General features: G+C 37.6%; 1 protein-coding gene across 2 annotated transcripts; it reads right to left on the reverse strand.

Annotated features, from left to right (window-relative positions):
* Positions 1-312: 312 nt before the first annotated feature.
* Positions 313-26,447, reverse strand: LOC116721757 (oxysterol-binding protein-related protein 1-like). 2 transcript variants are annotated; one of them, XM_032565685.1, is made up of 27 exons: positions 26,156-26,447; positions 25,974-26,059; positions 25,816-25,890; positions 25,557-25,668; positions 25,339-25,424; positions 24,784-24,928; positions 24,593-24,660; positions 23,500-23,544; positions 22,432-22,505; positions 21,404-21,467; positions 21,171-21,269; positions 20,942-21,067; positions 20,659-20,737; positions 16,987-17,093; positions 9,756-9,924; positions 8,428-8,620; positions 6,709-6,784; positions 5,274-5,408; positions 5,042-5,139; positions 4,784-4,966; positions 4,596-4,703; positions 4,240-4,329; positions 3,926-4,052; positions 2,145-2,261; positions 1,941-2,064; positions 1,769-1,859; positions 313-1,122 (listed from the first exon to the last, which is right to left on the reverse strand). In XM_032565685.1, exons 1-27 carry the CDS (start codon positions 26,274-26,276, stop codon positions 1,020-1,022), a joined length of 2,901 nt encoding a protein of 966 aa, XP_032421576.1. In that variant the 5' UTR covers positions 26,277-26,447; the 3' UTR covers positions 313-1,019. The 2 variants fall into 2 exon arrangements, with proteins under 2 accessions (XP_032421576.1, XP_032421577.1); XM_032565686.1 differs by lacking the exons at positions 20,659-20,737; positions 20,942-21,067; positions 21,171-21,269; ... (8 more) ...; positions 25,974-26,059; positions 26,156-26,447 and adding an exon at positions 18,077-18,781.
* Positions 26,448-26,765: the final 318 nt, after the last annotated feature.

Genomic DNA, 26,765 nt, shown 5'->3' on the forward strand with positions numbered 1-26,765 from the left:
ATACTTTGAAAGACCATCTACCAAAAATGCAGTGGGAATTTGTAGAAGTGTCCTTTCCTCTGATGCAATGCAAAAAAAAAAAAATCCTCTACAGATATTTACTTTCAGAAATCAACTAATTATTAAGCAGTCCACTTGATCTTAATTAAGTCTGAATATTTAGCTGTCCAAAAACATTTGTGAACACCTCAGGTCATGGAGTAAAGTTGAGACATGTAGAAGTTGTGGTAAATCATGAAAAGCATCTTAAGCTTTGAAGATCTCATGGATTTATCCTCTGATGATGGAAGGTGGAACAGCTGTTACAACACATTTAGGATGTTTTATTATTTTTATTTTTCAAACCAAACTATTATATTAGTCATTCTCTTTCAGAATCTAATATTTTGCAAGCACATGTTTATCGGGATATATGTAGACACAATACAATTAAATATAGTGACTTTTTCTCATAAGCCGAGGGCAAAATATTCTATCACATTCATGTAAAGACCAGATATCTGCACCACTCACTGTATCATGTGGGGAAAAGGCAAATCTATCTCAGTTATCTACTGTAAAACTCTGCACTGCATAATAATATGCATGAACAAGTGTCAATCAGTGCCAAAGCCGTGTTTAGGGAAAATGAGCTCAGGCTAAGCTGCTTGAAGGGCTGTTCGCACCTCACTGCACTGACACTGATGAGTAAAATGTTCTCCTGACTGAATAGAAATAATGAACACGCTTGAGTTAAACTAAGGTTTTTGTTTAAACACTCCACTTACCTAACGCAATAGTTCTAAAATACATTCTAGCCGTTCCACTACATGCTATTACCTTTACATCAGTGGTTGAGAGCCACAATAAATAAGAGTTTTTGTGCTTTATTGTTCACATACATTATTTTACCTCCCAAACCGTATCTCCCTTTCTATACCGACTCCATTGTTGAGCTGGTAATGCATCACCAGAGCAGCAGCAGATGTCCAAAGGTAGTAAAATGGAAATCCATAAGTGTATCTGAGGATGTTTTACATTTAGTAAATGTCAGGCAGTTGACTGTAACTCCTGTCCCAGTAGCCTTTTGCGTAGAGCCAGTCCTGAGCTTTGTTGTGTGGATTGGGTCCTTGCTGAAACCACCTGCATGATAACAACAGATTATAATTCAAATGAGCAATATGCTGACTGCGGGGAAAAAAATAAAATTCTCAACTTCACACAAACACAGAAAAATAGTAAATGATAAGAAATTCACAGTCAGATGGAATTTATGTAAATACAGTTCAATATCAAAAAAATGGAAAATCATTGAAAAGTTCATTCCTTTCAGTAATTCACTTTAAAATTGTGAAACAAATTTATTATAGACTTATTGCACTGATAATAATATAGAAAATATATCATCAAATCTATAATCCACAAGTGTGAAAGGAATCTACCTTTACCATTTAAAATGAGTTACTGAAATACATTTTTATTCCAATGTAAGATGCTCCCGAGTGCAGTAAATATTTCTGTTTGAAAGTAAATATCACTGAAACACCAGACGCAGTCCAAATTTTAGACTGAAGAGGGCGCTGCAGAGTAGCACTTTCACATCAGAGCAAACCATGCCCAGTTATTAAAGCAAATCTTTGAACCAAACCTTGGGCCAAGTGCAGAGCTCCTTCACATTATTGCAAATGGAAATAGATAGTTGACGACAACATGGGAGAGATGGTGAGTTAAATCAACTCCAAAATGGAAAGCGAGCAATACCAGACTGTAAATTGTATTTTCCACCAACCTTATTTTCCACTCCTCCGTGGATTTGGAGCGGTTTTTACGGGCTGTGCGCTGTTTCTCCTCAAGTCTCTTCTTCTGTGAGCTTGCCAGATCTAGAACACATGAATGCAGAAAACTCAGCGCCTCCAGAGATGCAATTAAATCGTTGCAGCAGCACAGAAAAGACACAGTACCTATGTCTCCATTCTCCATGGCACGAATGTCAGGCCTTAAGCGGCTGTCGGTGGGAGGAAGGACCCCCTCCATGCTCTTGTCCAGCTCATTCAGTTGCATGGCAAATGTGGAGAATGCATAGAACTGCAACAGAGAGAAGCAGTTGGGCACAAACATCTTGGTATTATGTTTGTTTTAAAAAGTTCTCTCAGTCTATTCGGCACCTTGGCTGAATTTTCCGGTCGAGGTGCAATCTTCCAGATGAGCTCGCTTCCGGGGATCACCTGGACTGTCTCAGCATCAGGTGGAGGCTTTTCTTCTGATTCTTCATCAACATTGCTCTGAGGTTGTAGAAGCAGACACGCAAACAGTCAGAGTCGGCCTAACGAACAAGTGCTGCATGCAGCTGCTAAGGGCAAGGAATCTAGAATTCACTCATGACAGGTTGACATGTGCACAAGTTGCACACAGACTGATGAAGACATTAAAAGTTTGAGAGCCAATGGTGTCCTAATTTATAGCTAATTGACACTTTCAGAGCCAGGAGGATCATTATTGCTCACTATAACTTTGGTTTTAAATAAATCAGCAAATAATGACCTTTTTCTGCGTTTTTTTGTTGAAAGCATGATTAAACTGAAATGTGCTCACTTAGCATAACTGCTGAAGGGCATACGTAAGTCAGAGAAATAACTCCCTTTTATTTACTTAAGTCACTTATTTAAGAGCTTCCAAACAATTTAGCTATTTTTTTTGTAATCATTTTTCAGGGCTCTTACAGGGCTTTTACAGTTCTGTGATTAGAAGATGAACCATTTGTGCGGCACAATGGATAAATAGAGACAAAATGGTAAAACATTTAAGAGTTCGGGACATCTCGGATGTCACTTTATCTTTAATCAGGTAAAACAGGTCTGAGTGACACTTCAGCAGGAAGACCTGGCACTTTATTCCTCTTACATTTTATACATTTACTACAGTGCTGACAAGGAATTGTCAGCAGCTAAAAAAAAAAATATTAGGGCCAAAAAAAAAAAGAAGCATTCATTCATAGTTAGATTGCAGAAAAAAATAAGAGTGATGAATCATCCCATCAGGTCATCTTACTCTGTTTAAACACCCTGTGTTAGTCTGGATTAAATGGAAAGCTTCATAGGATAACTATGAAAATTAAATGGTAGAAGAAAGATAAAAAAAAAAATCACTTAATCCCAAGTGCTATTAATTTCATGAAGAATACAAAATAACCAATGTGATTTTTAAACAAACTACAATCTGTGAAATAGTCATTTTTAACTTATTGTTTGTTGAAAACTGAGAAAGTTACAGAGAGATCGGGGTGCTGGAGTGACCATTCGGCCTAACAGGAGGTGAGCCCTCCATTAAAACCTGGCTTTGCAATCATGGGCATTTAATGCATTCACTGCAGTCATTGACAAACATTACGGTTGGATAGTTGCATGCTGCTTGAAACAGATAAATTAACAAACTTGTCAACATCATTAAACAGCAAACAGTAAAGGCAACCTAAATCATGTCTGCATATAGCTAAGATAAGGTAAGAAATGTTGGTGATCGTGTACATTACTTTCAATGCCTGGTTGCTAGAGAGCAGACAGTTTTATCTTAGCATCGTGCATCGACAGTGTGCCTAGCAACAAGACACAAGGTCGCTAGGCTGCAGCGGAGCCGTTTCTCCCAGATGTTTTCTACAAGCTCTTTAGTAGAAGCGGAAAGCAACTGCAGTGATAAGAAGGGACATGTTTTAATGAAACGTTTTTTTCTCCTTTTTCCTTGTGATTTGAATTCTGCAACCATAGTGGAACCTCCTTCCTGTAAAATGAGATAGATTAAATGTGCTGTATTTGGCCTAGACAGACAGTACTGAGACATCTTCTGCTTACAAAATAAACCCACAAACAGATAAAAAGTCACCGTCTTTTGCATCTGCCCTCAAACCTTTCAACCAATGAGAGGATGCATTTGAGATGGGGAGACCTCTTACCTCTTTGTTGCTCTTTTTTTCCTCCGAGTTTTTTTTATCCGTCTTTTTGTGGGCATCAAAATTTGCGGGGTCGACTGTGTAGAGACACTCAGTCCATTTGCCATATATCGCACAGAGTTTCTTTTTACTGTAAACATAAAAACAACAGATGCTATTAAACCACAGCTTCTGCTGCCATCTGTTATCCAAGAGCAGAGCTCCTGAACGAATACTGTTTTGACAAAGATGAGTATGGTCAAAAATACTGTGCACCATAAACCATCTTGTCATCCTACAATATGGTAAGAATTTATTCATATTTAATGAATTAAGACCTTTTGTCTTGAATGTATCCTTCGACTTTATGAAGCTCTTTTCCAAAGAGGCTGCAGGGTTTGAATGTCATGCTGCACCTCTCTCCAGTTCTGAAACAGAACAACGGCGTGTTTACGGATTCTCTTTCACTTTTCTCACTCTGCAAGAGTTCATTCAACATTTATCATCTTGCTCACACGGCCCTATTCTAATGACAGCTGTCCCAGTTTTTCCCCCATGATCAGTCAGACAGATTTAAAAGTAGATTGACATGCAGAGCACAGAGGAAGAAAAATCCTGCATGCAAATGAATCAGAGAAGTGACTTTGCAAAGAGATGCATGAAGAACACTGGAAAGACTGAGGGATTTCTTTACTTGTGATTGATCACTTCCACGTTCCCATACTGCTCAATCCAAAGCTGACCAACAATGATGTTGTGGACACAACAGGTGGGGTTTGTCCAGGTGTAGGATTCATTGTATCTGTAGAGATTAAACATCAGGTAGTGAGGACAAAGTTAACACAATGATATTAAACCATTAGGGAAGCAGACTGAACTCACTTGGGCAGCTCTAGAGTTATGGTTCCTTTGGGTTCTGCTTCTATGCTCTTCCCCCAGAACTTCAGCTTGGGATATATCGAACCATGAAAGAGAAAATCCTCCTTGAGGCCCTCAGCGTGAAAGGCACTGATTGGGGGGTGATGGCTCACTTGCTCGGACACCCACCTGAAGCCCAGATCCTCTCTAGCGGAGAGCAAGAGAATAATCAAAGTAACAGCAACTCTACCAACAACAAAACTATTCGTTCATCGGTCATACCTGATCAGCTCATACGTCTCCCCCAGTAGTGGATTGAAGGGCTTCCCTGTACGCTCCCACTGTGATGCTACAGCCGACACAGCAAAAGCTGCAACACACTAGAGAACAGTTTGTCATGAGAAATGAATCAGTTAACTATTTGATGGTGACAGTAAGACGCACATTACAGTAAATGTACAGGATCTCCTTAAAGTTAACATTTATATTTAAACAAACAGGGTCCTTAAATTACCTTCATCCTCTCTACTGAGTCTGCAGCAGCATTAGCTCGGTGGATGAGGTAAGTGTGCTCCATGTATTCTGTGATCCGCTGGAGGAAGCTCAAAGGCTCATTAAAGATCACAGGCATGGCGATCTTAGATAACTCCTAGCAGAAGAGAGTTTGAGGAGATAAAAGACATTGAAGGAATAGCAACGTGGCGGTGCTTTACAAGTTTGAGGCAGTGGTTTTTAAACATTACCTCTTCACCAAAAATTAACTTTTCTGAGCACCAATACAGAAAAAGATACTGATTTCCTCCCACTCAATTTTTTGGAGTAAAATTATTCAAATTCCAAGTTAACAGCTGTGGTTAAAACAAGTGAATTTGAATTTCTGGACAATCCTTTCCACATGTAGGTGCCTGTTTGATGCTTGTGGTTTCTATGCATTTTGGATGCATAAACTTCAGAAATGTACATCGCTATTAGAAAAAAAAAAGGTGGTGAATAATAGAGGATTTCTGATGTTCAACAACAACCTGTTTGAATTTTATGTTATTCTCAAATTAAATCTACAACTTCAGAACTAATTACATGCAGCAAAAACAGCCATGGGTACTCAGTTCACTTTCCTCCTTTTCATTTTCTTGAGGTTTTCCAACCTTTATTTTGAGATGTATCTGAAGCAAATCCTTTTGACTGTTTAGGTTTATTGGCTCCTTCTTTCCAGAATGACAAATTTACAAAGTTGCTTTAAATTCTCATACTTTTATCTATTATTAGAAATGACTTCTACATTTTAGCCCCACCATCCTTAATCCCTGAGTTGTTTTGATCCACCTCACCCTATGTGCTGCAGTCTGATTTGGGAAAAGATATCACTCCATCCAAACACGATCACTTCAGTCTGACAGTTCTCAGCCACGAGGCATTAAAAGGAAAAATGAGCAGAATTTGAATCAGCTTTCTAAATATTTCAAACCATGTTGCATATCTGTAGCTCACCTTACATCAGGTAAGATATGGTAAAAACTTTTCCTGAATTTTCAGGTGTTGGTGGCAGGCGGTTCAGATTTGTGATTGATCTGCTGCAGTGACATGTGAGCAAAGGCAGATGTCAGTTGCTCCCTGCCACATCTAGCATCAATGTCCCAGAAACTATTTTTGAATAAAATCTAGTTTTATTCAGCATTTACCAGACACAATAAAAAAATATGTAACTTACCAATCAGCTAGATATTTTATAACATATTTACCATGTCATCAAACACCCAAAATGTGAGGAAGCTGGAATCGAACCTACAACTTTTCATTTACAAGACAACTGCTCTTCTAAGCCACAGTCACCCACATAGTCACTTTCAACACATACTTTCAAACCAATATAAAGCTGCATTAATGAGCTCTAAATAGGTTAAAGAACATAGAGTAAAAGACTGACTAAAGCTGCTTTTTCTCCATCTCACCATGCCGATGCATTTTTTCAGAATACTCCAGACGCTCACATCATTCCTGGAGAACATTGGAGCAGGCAGAGATGTTCTGTGGAAATCAAGTAGAAATCAAAGGAATAAGAAAATAATAGGTACTTGAATCTAGACCGCATGTTACTTCAAAAACGTCAAGCTATATCAATCCATTTATTTCACTTCTCTCACTCAGCTGTAGCACCAGCTGAGTGAAACAAACCCAGATTCTCATATTGTTTAGGCAGCTGCAGATGTGTAACTGTTCTGGTTATAAGCCAGCAATGCAAACAGTGCACTGCACTATGAATTGAGCCGCCATTTCGGGGGAAACGGGTTATACGACACCAGGCCTCATGCAGAATCCCAGAATGGATGTTCAGCTGTGAGTGGCTGTGTGCTGAGTTTTCAATACTGGCTCAGAGCCCTTTTAATTAATCTGCCCGAATGCTAAGCTATTTATTACCATTATTCATAAACTTATACTTTTCTGCTTGAATAGCTTCACTGACGTCTGTAGCATGGACTGTTTTACAGGTAGGCTGACTGGAGGCAGATGGTGTCCTTGTTCAGAAATGAGTGCTGGAGCAGTTAAGCACATACAAAGCCTTTACTACAGCTAAATAAACAGAGATGCAGGGAGCGAGGAGGGGCTTCGCTCCATCTGTATGATGAAAGGAGCAGTGAAGCATACTGGATATACTTCTGGCCTAGTTTTTGTTCCAGTTCCCTTGACTCCAAGAAGTACTTAAGCATGGTGGGTTTCTTTCATTATGGTAATAGCAGGACTTTTATGCTTCCAAAATAGAGCACATCTTTATAAAGCTGTACTTCTATGTTTGCAGGATTAGTAGCTGGTTTAGATTAAAAATAATTTACCAGGTAATTTAAGATTTTTTTTATTTCATTGATTTCTGATTAACATTTAATTATTTATTAAGCATTACTAGGCATTTATGTATTTGTTTAGAACAGAATTGTCACAAAGAGATTGAAGAAACAAGATCTATGAAAGAAAGGATGTTCCACAACCCTCTTATAGCTGATCAAGTTTGGGATTGGATCAATAATCATAAGACTGAGTCTTTGGTCATTTTTGAAACCATTTGAACAACATATCTTGTTATAATAAAGACAGGAACAGAGCAAACAGCCAAGCAGCTTACTCTCTGAATGAGTAAGTTTAAATAAACAGAAACTTGATATATCTTTAATACACACACCTAAGCATACAGTCAGAAAAGCAACTACCAGATGTTTTGAGCTTTTTCTCAACCATCACAAGCTGAATTATTTAGAGATCAGCTGTTGAATGAGCAAAGAGGGACTAAAACAAAACCAGAATCTGAGGGGAATTTAACATTTTGATAAATACCAATGAAATTATTGTTCACTTGGAAAGTCAGTGCTCAGGAAAAAAACTAAATTACTGACTATTCTCTGTGGATCAGTTCAAGTTAAGGGGAACCCTCCACCAACAAAAAAAAAAAAAACACACCTGACTACAAAAACAGACCTGAGTGGAAAGGTGGCATCTCATTACGCCAACTCTGACGACTGGCATTACAGTCTTGCAGAGTCAGGTCATTAGTATTCTAACAATGGCGAGATGCTCTTTATAATGTACTGAAATTTGGTCTAAATAACATTTAGAAACAAAACTCTGGGACGAGACAATTTAAAGAAGATTTAAACCAATAAATGAGCACGATGTCCTACCTGTGCTTCCTCACTCCATTGTGCTGGGCAGCTTTGTTGCCATCGTTACCCTCCCCTGACATGCCGGCAGCCCCCCCGTGTGCTCTGGGATGATGGAGGCTGTTTTGTAGAGAGGTGTCACTGCCCTCGTCCTCTTCCCAGGAGTAGCTGGCCACAGACAGAAAGCCGCTCACAGAAAGCTCCGACTCAGACTCTGTTGGGATGAGGACAATGAAGGGAATGAGTAGAGAGAAGGGTGGGAAGCAGGCGGCAGCTCAAAACAAACATTTGTAAAGACGAGTTCTATTAGTCGGCTCAGTCATGCTCCCGCTCTGGGCTGATTAAACAGCATACACTCCAAAAACAAAAAGGGCTGGAGCCCGAGCTTCTCTCCTCCCTCCCAGCTGCCAGCCAAACCCCACCTGAGGATTGTGTTCCAATAGGAGGACACAGGGAGGCTTCATTTCTCTTACTTTGTTTAGTCTCCAACTACTGGATGCTTCTCCTCCCTTGCATAGCACTGCCACTGGTTTCAAAGGTATTCATACACATAAAGGACAGAAGATCACCTAAGCATTTATAAGCAAAAGGAATATGTTTATCTAAGTAGATCCCTGTACTATTATGATTAATATATGTTTATTGCACATAGGTTTTAAAGGAAAATGTAAAAAGCAGACAAATTAAAATGAAAGCTTTCATACACACTAGGCTCGGGTAAATATGAGATTCTGATAAAATATTTACCTTTCAAGACACACCACTGTCAACGTGAAGACAGGAAATGCTGCTATAGCAGTTACAACAATACCACTCCATGGAAGCATTGGTGTTGGAAAACGTTTCATTAGGCTGACAAGACTACATTTTAATGTTCTTCAATGCATAAAAGCATGGAGGTGGCAACATCATGCTATGGCGATAAAGTTCATATCCACACTCATATGCTAGTGAAGTACTTTAGTGAAGAATAACACAAGATTAAATTCAGAAAAACATATTCAATGATGTTAACTTATGAAAGAACTGCACAATTTTAGAAAAACATCATATTGGGAAAATATTATGATATAATATTATGATTGACCCACATTTTTTTCATTACTCTCTCTGTTATATCATCACGATGTTCCCATCAATCACCCTCACCTTAAAATTAAGGTAAACTGCAAAATGTAAAAAAAAAAAAAAAAAAAAAAAAGACATCTGAAACTATATGCATCAAATTTATGCTAGCTCAATTTCAATTTCCTAGATAATATTATGATCAATTTATTATCAGTTTATAATATGGTTATAAGTAAAATCATCATTTCCCTAATCAAAAGCTTGTGTAAGAGGTTGCTGACCTGAGATAGCATCATAGAAGTCATCTTCAGTGAGAGTACAAAGTGCAGACGACCTCCTGCTCCTACTTAAAGACTGCTTGAGTTCGTAGTGCTCAGTTGCCAAATTCTGCAGGGCTTCTGTCAGAGCTTTGTTCTTCTCCTCTTCCTGCTCTACCTTCAGGCTCCACACCTGTAAGCACCGGACCACCAGAAAGATAAAAAAACAGGCAACCAGCAGGGAGAACTAAAAGAATCTGCTCCACTGACATTAATCCAGTGTTTAAGTACAGTCATTCGACGGTAGCCAAAGCACAGCATGTGAATTTCTAATTGGTTTTTGAGTAAGAAGTCAACATTTGTCTTTTTGCTTCAGTCTTTTGAATCATTTGTGCACTTCAACTGGTAAGTTTATTGTTTTAAACATGCAGATAGGTGGAGTGTATGTTTCCTGCTGGAAATATACACCCCAGTTTCAGAAAGCTTTGTAGGCTAGGATCAAGTGTCCTTTCAGAGCAACCTAAGCCGAGTCCCTTTGGGACACGCAAGATCAGTGTTTCCTGTTGTCTGCTGCTGATATGCACCCTCTACTAATCAAAGCAGGGACAGACCAAGAGAAAAAAAAAAACAAAAAACAAGCACACCATTAACTTTTAAATATAATGTGTTATCTACTACAAATAATAGTAATTAAAAAAATCTTCCATTTACCTAATGGAGCACTTTCCATTCCTAAGTAACCTTCAGCAAGACAGATGAGTCAGAGAAAGAGGAGCTTGAAAATCAAAAAGTAAATCAGGGACTGCAAACTTCGGCCAGAGTGTTCGATTAAAATTAAAAATGTTCAGCCTCATCACTTATACTACTGGGACTATTGATTAGCCTCTCTGAAGAAAACTGCCACTTAGAGACCATTTGTCTAGCCATTTCTTGAATATTGAGACAACCACAGACAACAAATAGTGATTTTTAGCAATTTTAGACTATAGATTTGTTCAAAACGCATCTTAGAAAATGTTGGACATAATCAATAATTACTTAAGAATAAAATGTTTTCCACTGTGGTATAAACAGAGACCCTTGCACTGCTGCTGCATTGCTTTTTTTAGACAGTGGAAGAAGCTGATTCACACAAGCTTCCACAGCTGTGTGGTGCAAACACTGCAGATTTAACACCAACACCTACAGCCGTCACTTTCTTTCCTGCTCAATGTTCAGTTCCTTTAGGCTGCATCAGAAGCATTGGAATGATCGTTCTGTTTAATAACAGCTTTAAAAATTATGTTTGGGAAGCAGAATCCAACGTCTTTGCTTTTCAACCTCAGCAGTCGGGCTTTCAAAATGAACCAGTAGACTTTCAGAAGATTTAATGACGAACAGCTAGATGGATGGATGTATGAGCGCTCAGATCACTCACTGGATGAATGGAAGGATTAAAAAATTGGAAGGAACACAGATGTACTGACAGGTTGACGGAAGGATAGTTGGAAGAATGGATTGATTATTGGGTGAATAGATCAAAGAACAGATGAGTGGGTGAAAAGATGCATCGTCAACACTACATGGATTGACAGATGAACAGAATGAAGATTGATGGGTTAATTGGTACAAAGATTGAAGAAATTGATCCCTGGACTGCTGGCTGAATGAATGGACAGATATAAACTTCAAGGATTGATGAAGGAATGGATGGACAAAAGGACTTAAAAACGAAAGAAAAGGGTCGATCAAAGAATGTGCAGATTGAAGAATAGAAAACAGTTAGAAAAAAAATGAGTAAAGAAACAGATGGCTAGACAAGTGGACTAATCAAAGATTATAGTAAAGATTAAAGACAGGTAAATCAAAAACCAGATGTTGGATGGAAGAATAAATGGATAAATTAGATGAAGTGATTACAGAATTGATGGACAGATTAATCTTTTACACAACTGAATGGGGAATAAATTCTGGAAATACCAATATTTTTCCACACTTCTACCACACTTATTCAGACATAAAATCTGAATAAATTCCCTTGAAAACCTGTGTGAAAAACCTGGCCACCAAAGACGAGGAAGAAAAAACAAACGTGAACAAACAATGGCCATTTTTCACAGCCTTTTTCCAGAAGTGGGGATGAGGTGATGTTAATCATCTCTCAGCGTAGGAGCTGGTGTTAACACTGTTTGTCCCAGGCACAAGAGCCCATCCACTGTTGTGCAACCATCTCAGCCAGCTCCTTTATTCTCCCTCCATCGCCTCGCCTGGGCACAAACTGTGCTATTTTAAGCCTGGCTGAGACTCCGTGCCGTCGCTGGAGCCTGAGAGGGATGCTTCTCCCTGGCCAACACCCTGAGGGGAGAAATTTTATTTTGCTCTTTGCTAAAGGGAAAGCAGATCTCTAAAGCAAAATTGCCACAATTCAACAGTAATGCTATGTCATACTAACAGTACAGCCTACTGATCATAAATCTGTGGTGTCATGTAACCAATAACTTTGAGTCCATCGCATACCTCAGCAGACAAATTTAGCAGCTTTTTATGAGAATATAAATTTGTATAACACATCAGCATCCAAACTGACCAGATTTTATACTTTTTTTTTTTTTTTTTTACAATGAATTCATGACTACTGGGGAACTCAGTAAACTCTATTTGCTCAGCATTAGAGACTCCTAAGCAAGTAATGCAGTCAAGTTAGTTAGGTAAATGCCTGTCAGTTATTACTGCTCTGATCAGTTGACTAAAAATCTGAAAATGACAATCCCATAATTTTTCTTTCCATAAATCAAACAGACAACAGTATGTCCTTTGATGTACTTTTAAAGTTAAGGACATATGTTTTGATAGATGAATTGGAAAAATCTGTTTCCTCTTTTGTGCAAAATGTGGTGAATTGGATGCATTTCAAGATTAGTATTTTTCAGTTGAAAGTCAACAAAACAGTGAGATTTCCTAATTTTTATGCCTTACTTCTATTTGCAATACAATTCTCCATTTATGTGTTCAAACACTGAAGAAAAATGTTCACAAACAGAGGTTGTACAGCTCTATGCATGACACTGGTTTAATGAGGCGCAAATTGTTAGGAGGCCCAATAAATAACTTATATTAGCAACTCTGACTTCCTTTCATATATGCAGCATTTTTACTGGACACTGAAGTCGAGTCTGCTCACTGACTTCACCATCGCAAGTTTGAGTGCTAGCATCAGAGACAACAAAGAGATTTCATTTTCATCAACAGAAAAAATAAATAAATCGGAATGGCTGAAATCACAACTGGTTGGTCAAATTTAAAAGAAAACTAGAAATTAGTATTTCCTACAAAACCCTTATTGGTGAATTGTTAATAAAGAATAAACTTAAGCTTATAGAAGTACCAGGACTTTTGAGCTGCACTCAACTTTCTCAAAAATTGCAAAAACAATTCAAAACCTCTGCCTAAAAGATACAGTAATACTATTCTTATACCTCTAGAGCAATTTATACCGACAAGTCAGCTTATCTGCATGAGAACATTATACGCTGTAAAGCTATAAACCTCAATGATTTTGTTTCCCTGACAGTTGTGGAAGCGAACTGCCAAATAAGCACTTGGAAAGCTTGGGCCTATAAATCAGTGAGGGCTGTCAAAACCCACAGGAAGGTTTCTGGCTGGGACTTTTAAATTTATGGACCAGTTTGCACAAGACCATAGCAAAAAGGTCTTCACTTTATTAGAGATGCACAGATCAGATTTCTCATGAAGCAATAATAATCATCAGGTTGCTCTGAAGTGTAACACAACTTCGTTAAGAACTATGAGATACAATAGACAAAATGTGTTACAGATTGTTTGAAAAAAGTTGTACTTTTAAATGTAATTAGATTTTTTTTAACCTATTGATTTTTTTTCAATAGGTTAAAAAAAATCTTTTTGGGCGTGCTGTGGTGGCATAGGGGATAGCGTGACCCACGTTTGGAGGCCTTGAGTCCTCGACGTGGCCGTCACGGGTTCAATTCCTGGACCCGGCGATATTTGCCGCATGTCTTCCTCATTTCCTGTCAGCCTACTTTCATATAAGGGACACTAGAGCCCACAAAAGACCCCCTGGAGGGTATGAAAAAAAATATATATTTTTTTTCTTCAGTAGTTGACATGTAGATCAATGATTAAAATCAATCAAGGAAGAATTTGTTATTTCCAGTCTTATTGGGCTGATTGATGGAACATCTCTACCTTAAATGTGACATATTTACCAATAATCCAGACTAAAAACTGCATGTACTTGCACAGGAAAGCACACTGCAGCAGCTGTTGAAATAGGTCACATCCACAATGCTGAGGGGCTCTACTGTAACTGCTGTGAAACCCTTTGAACTAAGAAGTGCTGTCTCTCCACAATCTATTCATTCCAAGAAGTTGAAGAGCAACACCACATGGTCAGTGTTGCCTCTCTGTATTGTTTTCAAAAACATGTAAGGTGGGTTAATGATAAAATCCATCAGTGGTGTGACAATAAAAATTCAGGATTAGACCTAATGCTGCTTAATACCAGCAATCTCAGCAGTGGAGGAAATATAATCCGGTTATATTGTCATGTTTAATCTAATCCGGTTAGTGCCATAGAGTAATGGATGTTGCATACTTGTTAAGACATATTCTTTCTTGTCTTAATCAAAGATTTTCACTGCTGAGGAGACAGCAGGGGATATCTTTACCCCCCTTATAATGATAATGGCTGATTATTTTTGTGAACTGTTTTGGCAGCCAGTTTCCACTAACTTAAGATGGTTTGATTCTGAACTGATTCTTATTCTGTTTCCCGTAATAATTTTTTTTAAAGCAATTTCATACTTAAATCTTTTACATGCGTCTCGGTCTCCCATGAGATTATGTCTGATTAATGCTCTTATATCAGTTCTAAAATTAATGCGATCATTTATTTTAGCACCATCAGTAGAGAGCATTAAAAAACTTCAAACCAAAGAAGCATTTCAATAAGCAAAACAGAGCCTAAAAAGTCTCCAGTGCAATTTCAATCAAGCCAGCCTGGACTCTTACTTGAATTGAATGCATTACTTAATGACCTGATCTCATTAAAAAAGATGAAATGAGCAGAGAAGCACAAAGCAGCACTTCTGAACCACCCAATTTATCATGCTGAATATGGATGATTAAATTCACAGAAATAACCTTCACTTACTGATGAAAAGCCCTCGGCTGTGCCCAAGCATCAGACCAAACCACAAGACTACAAAAAAATACATTAAAAAAATCCACCCTAAACTTCAAACACCTCTCGCAAAGTCTACAGGGACCAGCCCACAGTAAACACAGTTTTCCAGCTGACAATCGAGAGCAAAACTGAGAATGTTGCAGAAAAACAGCCAAGTCCTGTACCTGTGAAGATGATGGATGAGTGTGCCAACACTGCCTCTTCGCCCTCCTGTGCTCAGATGCTTTGGCATGTGCACGCTTGTCTGAGAGCGTTTGTTTTCAAATGGTGAGACAGAAAACCCGCGCCATGAGTTCCTTCACTCAGTACAAGCACAGCCTTTCCTGTGAGCATGAGAGTGGAGGATCTAAGTCTGAGGGTTTCGCTGTGAGCGTGTCTGCGCTGATCAGTAAGCCGAGTGCAGACCTAAGCAGAAATGCGGATCTCTCCCATATCCTTCCTACAGACATGCCAGTGATTACCACATCGTTCACAACGCTCCCTCCCCCCACTCCCTCAAGGACGGAGAGCAGGCACTGAGACAGGTGGACAGTGACGTGGACGCGCGCACACAAATTTCAAATCTGATTGGCGCGAGAGCGCTAACGTAAGAGATTAGGGGTCTGAGGATTTTGTAAACATTCAGTATATCATCATCAGCCAATAAGAGAACAGGACATGGGGTGTGGAGATGAGAGTCAATGAAATGAAGATTCATAAAGGTTCATTGAGCCACAGCAATGATTCAATTCGGAAGTCACAATGCATTACAATAATACGCTAATAATATTTTAAGGCGCTATGAGGATAGTGGATATGGGAAAAAAAATCTACATACACTAAAAATGGTTCAGCCTAAAATTATTCAACCCGACTGCAAATTAGGTTCACTAACAAAATCAAAAATCTTTTGATTTTAACAAGAACAGTTTAAGTAGTTTTAAAAAGTATTTAATGGATTTGTGTCCAAATTCAGCACTCGTTTCTGCATGCAGTGACTACTGCCGTCTCAAAATTGTTCAATCCACTGAACAAAATTTTCCATAAGAGCACATATTTGCCAATCAGGCGTGGTCAGGCACGCCTGGTGCAACAAAACATAACCTTGCATGACATGTCATGCAGAAGTAAGGTTACATTAAATGTTAAAATATGGCTTTCAATAAGAGTTGAAAGAATAGTTCAAAATATGAGCAAACAGGCAAAGAGGTACAAAAAGATAGTAAAGGCCCTAAACGTTTGTAGGGTAAAGCTGACAGCTTAATTCAAAATTGTAAAAATAATGTTTGCTGCATCTAAATGTGACAGAAAGAGAAAGCCATCAATGGTTGTCACAAGATTCCTGAGGAGGCAGTTGGTCAAAAAAAGAAAAAGCAACAAAACAAAGACATATAGAAGACATGCACAAAGTCTTGGTGGCATTGAGTTTAAAGTTTCCACAGTAAGAAACATGCTTGAATTTCATGGTGTACACTATTACTACTGACCCAAAAGCACAAGAAAGGCAAGCTCCAACTATAAAAGTAGGCCAAAGAAGTTTAACTATTCAGTTCTTTGTGGCGATACATCAAAATTGGAAATTTTCAGGTCTTTGAACCACCAGTTCCTCTTGAGGAGAATGGATGGAGCATATGATGAAAAGTACACAATAACTGCAGTTGAGAATGATATTGGTTTTGGGGCGCACTGGGCTGCTTTGGTTCTGCTTGCACTGGAAACCTGCAGCATTAGGCCAAGATAGAAGAGGAAGTTTGGGCATCATTGGTGTCTGGCTATGAGTCACATTTGCAACAAGTCCGCAAAATGGTGCTCAACTAACTAATAAGTTAGTTCAGCATGAAAATTAGTCAAACATGAAGAGCTTTACTACTTTTGAGTCTGCAGTCTTTAACAGTTGCTAATTTAGATAAACTACCTATGTTAGTAGTTATATTGAACAATTAAGATGTGTCTTGCTTGATTTGAGTTATTGTGAACAGCTGCTAGATGTTATATTTTACTAGCAGACCTAATTTGAGGGAAGGCAGAATCATTTTTGGTAATCGCGCTAAGATGATGAGTTGTTATCCTTACCTCTTCTTGTTTTGAAAGCAGCTCAAAGCATAGTTGAAGAACATCACAGGTTTTACTTGAAAGCTTGCTGGTCTCTTTGGCTTTAAGTAGAAGGTGTGCAGCCATACCTGAAAAATAATAATAATAATAAATTTGTGATTACATAGTTCTGAAATAATGATGCAATTTGTCCTATTGTTTTTTAAGACAGTTTTGCTCAAGTGAAACAAAGTGCACCAAGAAACCATTTTTATGGGGAAATATCCATTATTTTAGTAAAACCTAATAAAAATCTATCATCATTTTTTAGCTGTTAATTGAAGAATTAAGAGTGAATTAATTGATGCCTATGAGGTCATCTAGTATTTTCTCCCTCACACAGATGATGGGTGGAGTGATGTATGGATAACATGTATAACCTAATCATAAAATCTAGTTTTCAAATGATATTATTTCTTTAATTAAGTGCAAAAAGATATCTAAATGAATCTGACCATATGTAAAGAAAATTAAAAAATATTGTCCAATATGGGTGTGCCATCCTTGGTCGCAATGTTTCGTGTTTAACTTATTGTATTAACATTACTGTGGAGGAGTTTTGTTTTTTAATTTAGCCCTTTTGGAGGGTTTCAAGCATAATTGAACTTTTTAACATCATGCTACAGTATTCAAAATAGATTGGAGTCCACACTTTGATTAGTTAAAAATTTAACATTTGAGCTATCTCTTTGTAGACTTACTAGCATGTCTTTCAAGCTCCTTTACTAATTGATGAATCTGTGAACTTAACTGAGGCAAGTGAGACCTGAAGTGCTTTAGGTGTTGTCCTTGGTTGGTTCAATTGTTGATGCGTTCCTGGAATATTTTTGGTCACCTAGTCAACAATTTCCTGACAAATGGATGTCAATGAGTTTTTCCTCATCTGTTCTAGATTCTCTATAGATCAGGGCATGATATGTTGCTTTTATAGATCTTTTTTTCTATTGAATGCTTCAATTTATCATATAAAAATGAATTATTTATTTCTGAGAAATTCTCAGAAATTTCACTTATTTAAACAGCAAACAATTTGAGCATGATTGTGGACTGTCAGGCTGGATATCAATGAAACCTTCTGAATTTCCAGGTTGATGGGTCTGAAACTCTTCTTCACAGTGTGTAAGGTGGAGCAGGGAGGAGTACCGCAGCTGCAGGGCTACATCACCTTCTCTATCAAACATATGCTAGTGTTAAAATGTTACAGTAACTAAAAAGCAGGAAAACAGTTTAGAAAACATTTCTCGATCTTCAATACCATGAGGGAACAAATTCATATTCTTGGCCATACAGAAGGTCTTCATTGAGAACAAGGAGTTCGGGTTTCGCTTAATTGACATGACGCCGGCTCCGCCCCCATGCTGACGTAGAGCAATCCTTCCCCAATCATTCCAGGGCACCTGTCAGCAACTGACCAATCAGCATTCCAAGTACAGTAGTCCGACAATATTGACAGAAAACGCGCTGCAGTTAGAGAGATTTTGAAGAAAATAATAATCACGGTCCAAGTTGTCAGTGGGTAATATGCAATCCCGACAGCCGTCACCCAGAACATACAGAGGGCGGAATACAATTTATTACATTTCCAAAATCAAAAAGGAGTCTGGAATAACGCAGGAAATGGATCATGGACTGCAGCCCGTCCAGTTGAATGAAACTGATGGACGGGAACTACCACGTTAGTCAGCACCACGAAGGTAACTGGTAGTAAACATTCCAGTTTTTGTCATAACGATACTTACTGATAGCTCCGTGCTAACGACTCACAACTCAGTAAAATTAAAACTAACAATGCTACACATCTAATCATTTCCAGATCAATAAGTGAAGGTAGTTATGCTGGATAAGGGCAGCTCTATGGCAGCATGAGAACAGACTGCGCTAACTGCTATATTGGCATTTAAACACCGTTTCATACTACTGTTTATTTCTAAGCATTTTCCTGAAGGCCGATTTTCACAAGCCGGTATTATTTACGTAATTACTCACCCATTTTGTCCCACGTTCACACTTGCATCCAATCAGGACTTTTTTGTGCCTCATTTGTCCTCTTGGGCTTTATCCTTGAGTTCTCCGTTATTTCCCGCTAATAACCTTACAGACCTGACGTAGGACTAGTTACAGAATTGCCCGCAGTCTTTGCCTCAGTGTTTGTTTATAAGGCAAAATACATTTGTCCCATTTGATGTTTGCAGTGAATGACGTATACTCACAGACAAACGAGGCAATTAGTCCAAGTCTGTCGTTTATTGAACGTTCAGAAACAACAGGTGCTGTAATGCGCCACAGCAAAGGTAAAAAAGGTCAAACTCAAAATCAGTCATACCTTTTTACTCTCTGTCGGTTAAGCACACCCGTTGCCATGGCAACTCAGTGCATGTCATTATTTAGTATAATAATTTTAAAAAGCGGATTAGAGGCGTTGTTTTTATGGGCCATGGGAAGTATGCATGACGACCTGTATTTGTGTGGTTTAGATTTGCGCTGATTTTGTGCGATTTGTGCAACAAGCACATGATGCGCATCAGCAGATGTGCTCAGTGGCGGTTTCTGATATGGGCGGCATGGGCAACCGCCAGGGCATCATCATGTGGGCGGTGGCACGATGAAGTGACTGTATCTATACTAAAATAATATATTCTGGACACGTTTTATGAAAAACTGAACTTTCTTTGGCACTTTTTCGGATGGTCAGTGGTAGGGAATTTTCCATAAAAAAAAACCCAACTATATTTTCAGTCAGCAAAATAAAAAAAACTACTAAAAATAGCTATAAATAAATGTTTTTATCTGATGCAGCAGGATAATTGACATCTAGGAAGGAAGTTTCAATGAAATGCATAAAGAAAATAACATTTTGGTGCAAGTCAAAAATTCTCTAAAATTAGATTAAAAAAAACAACAACAAATCCCTATTTCCTACCAACAATATCAAGGAAACTATTAAATATGGCTAAAAATGGATGCATTTATGTTATTCAGCAGCCTAATGTATCTGTAGTAGAGAAGTTTTATTGAAATCTGATGAAAAATACAAATTTGGGGAATGGTAAAAAAATACTCAATTTTGTCAATTTTAAAAAAAACTTTTCCGTTGGTCAAATTAGCTTTGGAAGCATTTTTGTGGCCTAGTAAGTCTTTATTAAACAGTCCCAGACCCCTACAAAAAATTGAGCTTGTTAAGACCACATAGTAGGCTGGGAAAATAGCTTTTGGGGCTTGGTTTCAACATATTTTTTAATATGGTATCCAAAAATGCCATGTCTGCTGTTAGGGGTCAATATTGACATTTTTTTATTTTAAAAAATGAAATTTTTTAAATAATCTTCTTTTTAAAAATAAGAAATCTATAGTGCATTTTCATGTTTTGCAATATGATTTATATATATTTAAAGAATGTCATTACAAATAAATGTCAAATTGAATTTTTTTTTTGAAGTAATCGGCTTTCAAAAACCCCATGTTTTTGTACTCAAAGGTCAGTTTGCGGCACGGTACACCTACATTATGGGCTGATTTTTTTTCTGCTCTTTTCTAGTAATACACTTAATAGAAAAATTAATTTAGAGTACTGAAGATCTAAAGAAAAAAAAAAATGCCGGTACCTATTTTTAGGGAAGACACTGCCTGCATTAGAAATTGTTATCTGCCTCTTACCAGAGTGCTCTTCATTCTTCACCATGAATTCAAATATTGACACTTCACTCTCCAGTTTATGTTGGCAGACCCTGGCTGACTGTGAAAGCACAGGACAAGAAACTGAATTAAGCAATGGAACCACTTGCAGCTCTCAACAAAAACAGGTTTGTTATGAGCTCATGATTAAGGTTCAAACAAGAAAGAGGAACAAAAATAGGTGCATGTTCAACTCGAGGCACACTTTATCTATAACCCACATTCAGAAAGCCTGCAGATTTTTTGTCCAACAGAGCTTACTTACCTGAACAGCTTGTGTCAAATTTCTCATCTCCATATTACCATCACTACCTGCATCTAAAACAATCTGGTCTTTATTGAAGTGATGAGCGCTGTAGGATGCATGCTCCTCCAAAGCATCCAGCCATCTCTGTGTAAGCAAATCCCAGTAGTTTTAAACCATTAGAATGTTCATGGAGCTATACTTGTAGAGGCAGTAGCACTGCAGCAATATAGACAGTGTTTTAGCTTGCCTTCCTCGTTGCTATGGAGTCCATCTTTGAGGGCACCTTGAAATTATGCACAGTGTCAATGCACCTGAGCATGAAGAAGCAGTGATCCCATGGTTTCACCTCGAGTGACAAAACACAAAAAAGTCAAAAACAATGTTGGCAAGTCGTGTGATCACAAGTGAAGCATGTTTTACATGAGAATGCTTGTACAGTCGTGATAGAGGACCTACAAGAATCTAACCTCTGCTACTCACCATGCAATAGGCTTGTGAAAGAGATTTACATCCCTGTTTTCTAACTCCAGCCTGTGCATCGGCTCTACAAAACAGATAAATTACAGTAAAAGACTAACAAATTGCAAATAATTCTGAGAAGTTGCAATTCCCCCTCATCTTCATTCTGGTGAGAGGGAATTGTTTCATTTTTATATGAATGACCTCTCTAGGCAGCTAAACCTGTGTAGAACTGGCTGCATGATTGGAGATACAATTATAAATCATTTAATGTATGCTGATGACCTAGTGGTTTTTAGTCCAAGTTCAGCTGGTCGTCAGAAGCTGTTTAATGTCTGTTCAGCATATGGTGAGCTACATGATGTTAAATTCAATCCATCAAAAAGTATCATTTTGATCTGTCGCACTAAAGAGGGCAAAAAATAGGGTATTTACAAATTTCAAGCTGTCTGGGATATTATTGATCGTCTCAAATGAAGTAAAAATATCTTGTCATGGGTCATGTGTTGACAGACCATCTGTCTGAAGATGAGGACATTTACCGTCAGGTTCAAATGATATGTGCTCAGGCAAATATCCTAGTTCGTAAGTTTGAATTCTGTTCTGATGAAGTGAAACTGCACTTCTTTAGATCATATTGCACATCACTGTATACTCCACATTTGTGGTGCAATTTTAAAAAAAGCCAGTCTTCAAAGATTGAAGGTGGCTTATAAGTGGCTTATGCATTAAGACTTTTGTTAAATAAGCCCAGTTGGACCTGTGCCAGTGAACTGTTTGTATCTGCTCACGTCAGCACTTTGATGGCTGTTTTATTTGTCGTTTAAGCGAGTCTAATAATAGAATTATTCTACTGTTGACTAACGTTAAATATAGTGCAGTAAAATACTCATCTGTACTTTGGAGACATTGGTATGATTGCCTCCTGAATGGTTAGGAGCCTTTTTTATTGTACTTTTTATTCTTTTATTCTATCTTTACATAGTTATAGATAAATATTTTGTTAATACACCAGTTTATTATACAAGCTTCAAAATAGGGTGTCTCACTGTGTGGGGTACCAGGAGATTTTTCCATTCTCAATTATCACCCAGTACGATCGCCAACCAAGAAAACGTGAACTCTGTAAAAGGTTAAACAGATAAGTCCAGCAGTGAATTGCAAACAAGTATAAATCCAGTTAATTCACCCATCTGAGAAAAATAGAATTTAATTTTTAGATGTCTTTCAATAAAAATTAAAGACATCTAATTTAAGATACTTTTAATATATACTTTTTAAGAAAAAATATCTTAAACCCATCAACTAATGATTAAAATGTACAATTTAACAACAAACATCTTGCATAAATAATTATTTAAACGTCTTTCCTAAACTCTCAAACCTTTTCTGGGAAGGATTTTATTTTGTTTATGGAAAAAAAAGGTGTGTACAAAAGGAAGCAATCCTCTTGGGAATGCTAAATGACTTAAGGCAATAAAACATCAGCCTGAGAAAAGAAAAACTGGTGAATACTGCTCATAAACATCTGGTTTCAAATATAAATATAAGCATATACAGTTAAACTAATACAGTATTTGTGAAAAAATAAGCAAATATAGATGTAAAGAAAACTAAACACTGTGATAAAATTAGATTAAGTCACAAACATTACATCCATTTTTTGCTGTAAATTCGGTGTTTAAAACTCCAGCTCACACAAAATCACACTTTATATCATTGTTCGGTGTTTACTTTAGCTTCAGTTTAGGTTTTACAGAAAAATTAGCAACAATAGATCATCCGCTTCAAATCTATTTTTTGAGGTCCACTTTTAAATTGGTCTTGAAAAAGTTAATTAACATGACCAGGCATGCTGTTTTCTATACTTTATGGGATTTTTAGCTTTTGTACTTTAAGCTAGCTATGATAAATCTTAAATGCAATCTCTTCCTAAATGTGATTTGGAGGGACATGTCAATTAGGTTAGTAGCTGTTTTGACAACTTAAGGGACTCCTCTACAATATTAGGCAGCTGTTTTTACATTGCTTGCTGCAGCTGATCAGTGTATACCATCGAATATGTGGATGTTAGACTAAATAAGAGCAGATGAGAATTCACTTTGACATCTGTGTACCTTCCAAAGAGGGCCCTCAACCTTCTGCACTTCACTGGTCACATCCTGAAAAACAAAATTCTCCAAATGGGTAACAAATAGTATTTTTACAGACATATCTAGAGCATTTGACAGCTTCATGTGTAGCATTTTTCTTTTAGCACTATTACTATAAGAACTTAGTATACAAAACCTTATTTTTGAAGCTAAGCCAGATTGATCAGACATCCAGCTCTGAGTACAGACCACTGAGCTATTAAGTCTTTTCTGCATTGTCAGAGCCCGAGAGACTACAAACAGAAATAGAAAGGAAAATGCAGAAAATCCGTTGACTTCACATCCCCACAGATCATGAGGAAAAAAATAAGGCATAGAATAAAGTCTTTAGAAAACTATAAAAGGCTACAAACTCAGCTTTTAAAGAAAAAAAATGTGCATAAAATGTTTCAGTTACTTTGCTTTATTTAGCACTTAATTATGGAGCAACAATAGAGGTTAATAGGAAAGCCCCAATGTAATTATTTATTGGTCAACGAAACTTTATTAAAAAGTAGAGCGGCAATGCAACAGACTGGCGCAAAAAACACTAAAGAATTCAGATGCTGTGAATTGTTTTGCATTTTACCAGGTTGCAACAAAAAACTTCAGTGCAATTCATTGTAATAGAAAAACATAAAATACAAGTCCCCATGTCTTAAGTGGAAGAAAAAATAATACATTATAGAAAACACATGCAGTTGCATTTATTGCTGCATGTCTTTGGTAGAGACTGCATCTCTACCAACAACAAGGGCAAAAGTGAAGTCATTGCAAGTTTTATCATTGGTCTTCCAGTTTTACCACAGAATATCAATCCGATTTAGTTCTGGGATTTTACTTGGCCATTTTACTACATGAATGTGCTTGAACCCAAGTCATTATGTGCTGCTTACACTTTATGTTTGGGCTCATTGTGTAGTTGAAAACTGCCTGTTACACATATAATTTTTAGCCTCCAACAGACTTTGTTCCAGAATCCCCAGTGTTCAATACTATCTATATTTCTGTCAATCATCTTTCCTGTCCATTCTGGAAAAAAAGGCCTTCCTACAGGTTGAATATTGTTTTATTCTACCTTTTTTTGATACGCTGCAATCATCTGTTTGAGTTCATTAGTTTGAACCAGATCCAGAGCGCTCTGATCTGAAAAAGACCAGCAATATAAATAAATACAAATATAGGGACAAGATGTACTTTAAAAGAGAGAAAACAATGTTTAATACTTCCCCCAAAAATGAAAAAATGAAAACAAGATTAGTTTCATACTGTTACTATTCCTGATATTTGAGCTGGCTCCAGACTTCAGCAGCTTTATGATGCAGTGCTTCTGCCCTCTGTAGGCTGCACAGTGCAAAGGCGTGTTTCCAACTGAATCTCTGCAGTGGATATCAGGAGCCTCCTTAGCACTGATCTTGAAATAAGAAGACGAAAGATGAAAGTGAAAAACTGAAAACAAAATCTGACATTTATCTCTTTAGCAATTTCACCTTGAGGAAATGTATTAATAACTGAGATGTTTATTATTACATTTGAAATGTACAATGCCAGTGATGAGGTATGATTGAGCAAACTAAGAATAACTTGTAGGCATAATCTTGGTTTTAGCAACCCTGCAGATAGACATGCTATCAGTTAAAGCTCAGTACTAGAAAAACTGCATAAAATCTGAATAAATTCCTGTTTGAGGATCTCAGGAACACCTGAAAAAAATGACACATGAAACATGCACCAAGTTTGAAAGATGTCAATAATCTAAGGAAGAAAACACCCTCTCAACTAGCAATTTATCTTCAAAAGTTCCAAGAAAGGTCAGATGCTAACCAATTTAGACAGAGTGGAGAGATCCCCCTCTCTAGCAGCCTCCAGAAGCCTCTCCTCTTGTCGCCTCATCTCCCTCCTCTCTGCAGCTGCACAGACCAAACAGCACTTGAGAACAAGGCCAGCTGAGCTTCTGTAATGAGAAGTCATCAGCCTATATATATATATATACAGTATGTATATATACATATATATATATATATATATATATGATTTCATACCCTCCAGCATGGTAAAGATTTCATCATCATCTGTGACATCTTTGGGGATTTTAGCTGTACCATTGATTATATTGGCACAGGCATTGTACCGGAGCAGCAGCAGAACAATTTCCTTCAGAGTAATAATAAATTATATATATATATATATACACACATACACCCACACACCAACACTTTTTATATATCCAGCCTTTTGATAGTGATTATAGTGTCAATGAACACTGAGAACAATGTCAGTGGATAAGTAAGATATTCATACCTTTCTTCCTGTGTATGTAGCTTTGTGTAGAGGGGTGTCACCAATGTCATCTTGCACATTTACATCCACCCCTGCCTGCAAATGCATCCATTGTGGTAAATTTCTATGGCTGAGTGCATTCTATATAGAATACAGAGTACTATACATTATAAAATCACCTTGAGTAACTCTTCCACAACATCCCTGTGGCCAGAGTTACAGGCCAGATGAAGAGCTGTCCATCCTAAGGTGCTTTTAGACTTGGCTGTAATGAAAATGAGGAAAACTAAGACTTTCCAAGGCACACCATAAGTTATATTATAGCAGCTGTTAAACTTCCCCACCCCTTTTCCCCACTTACATCTGCAATTAATGTCAAGCGAGTTGGTTTTGTCTCTTCTTGAATGAAGCAGCTTCTGGATGGGAGGGCAATTGCCCTCTTTAGCAAAAAGAAGAAATTGATCTTCAGTGTTTTCCTCCATCTCTAGACTTCACAACAAAAGTTAACTCAAGATTCATGGACGCACTTCTGAGAATCAAAACAAGACAGGCGATGTACAACTAAAACATAATGTTAAAAAAAATCTGTCTAAATATATAAGAATGCTAAGCAAACTTTTGCGACAAGAAGCTTGCTTTAGGGGGAAAAACTTTCCTGCTGAAATTAGATAGCGTCCATCAGCTGACAAACCTCCGTCACGTGACCACGCAGCTGTTGGAGTGGACTGGGGCAGTTTTGGCCACTGCTACAGTGGCCAAAACTGCAGGCATGTAGGGTGGTTAGCCACCTTAGCACAACCCAACGAGTCAAATAAACTAAGAAGCTACACACAGCATCATATAATTTTGACTCTTTCTTTTTAAGCTTATTTTGGCCTATTAATTTAGCTCATTTAAATTCTTGTAGAATTAAATTTAAGAAGATTTTAGAAAAATAAAAAAAATATTTGTAATTATGTATGTACTTTCAA

Source organism: Xiphophorus hellerii, chromosome 6 (genome assembly GCF_003331165.1).
Source record: "Xiphophorus hellerii strain 12219 chromosome 6, Xiphophorus_hellerii-4.1, whole genome shotgun sequence".
Taxonomy (NCBI): Eukaryota; Metazoa; Chordata; class Actinopteri; order Cyprinodontiformes; family Poeciliidae; genus Xiphophorus; species Xiphophorus hellerii.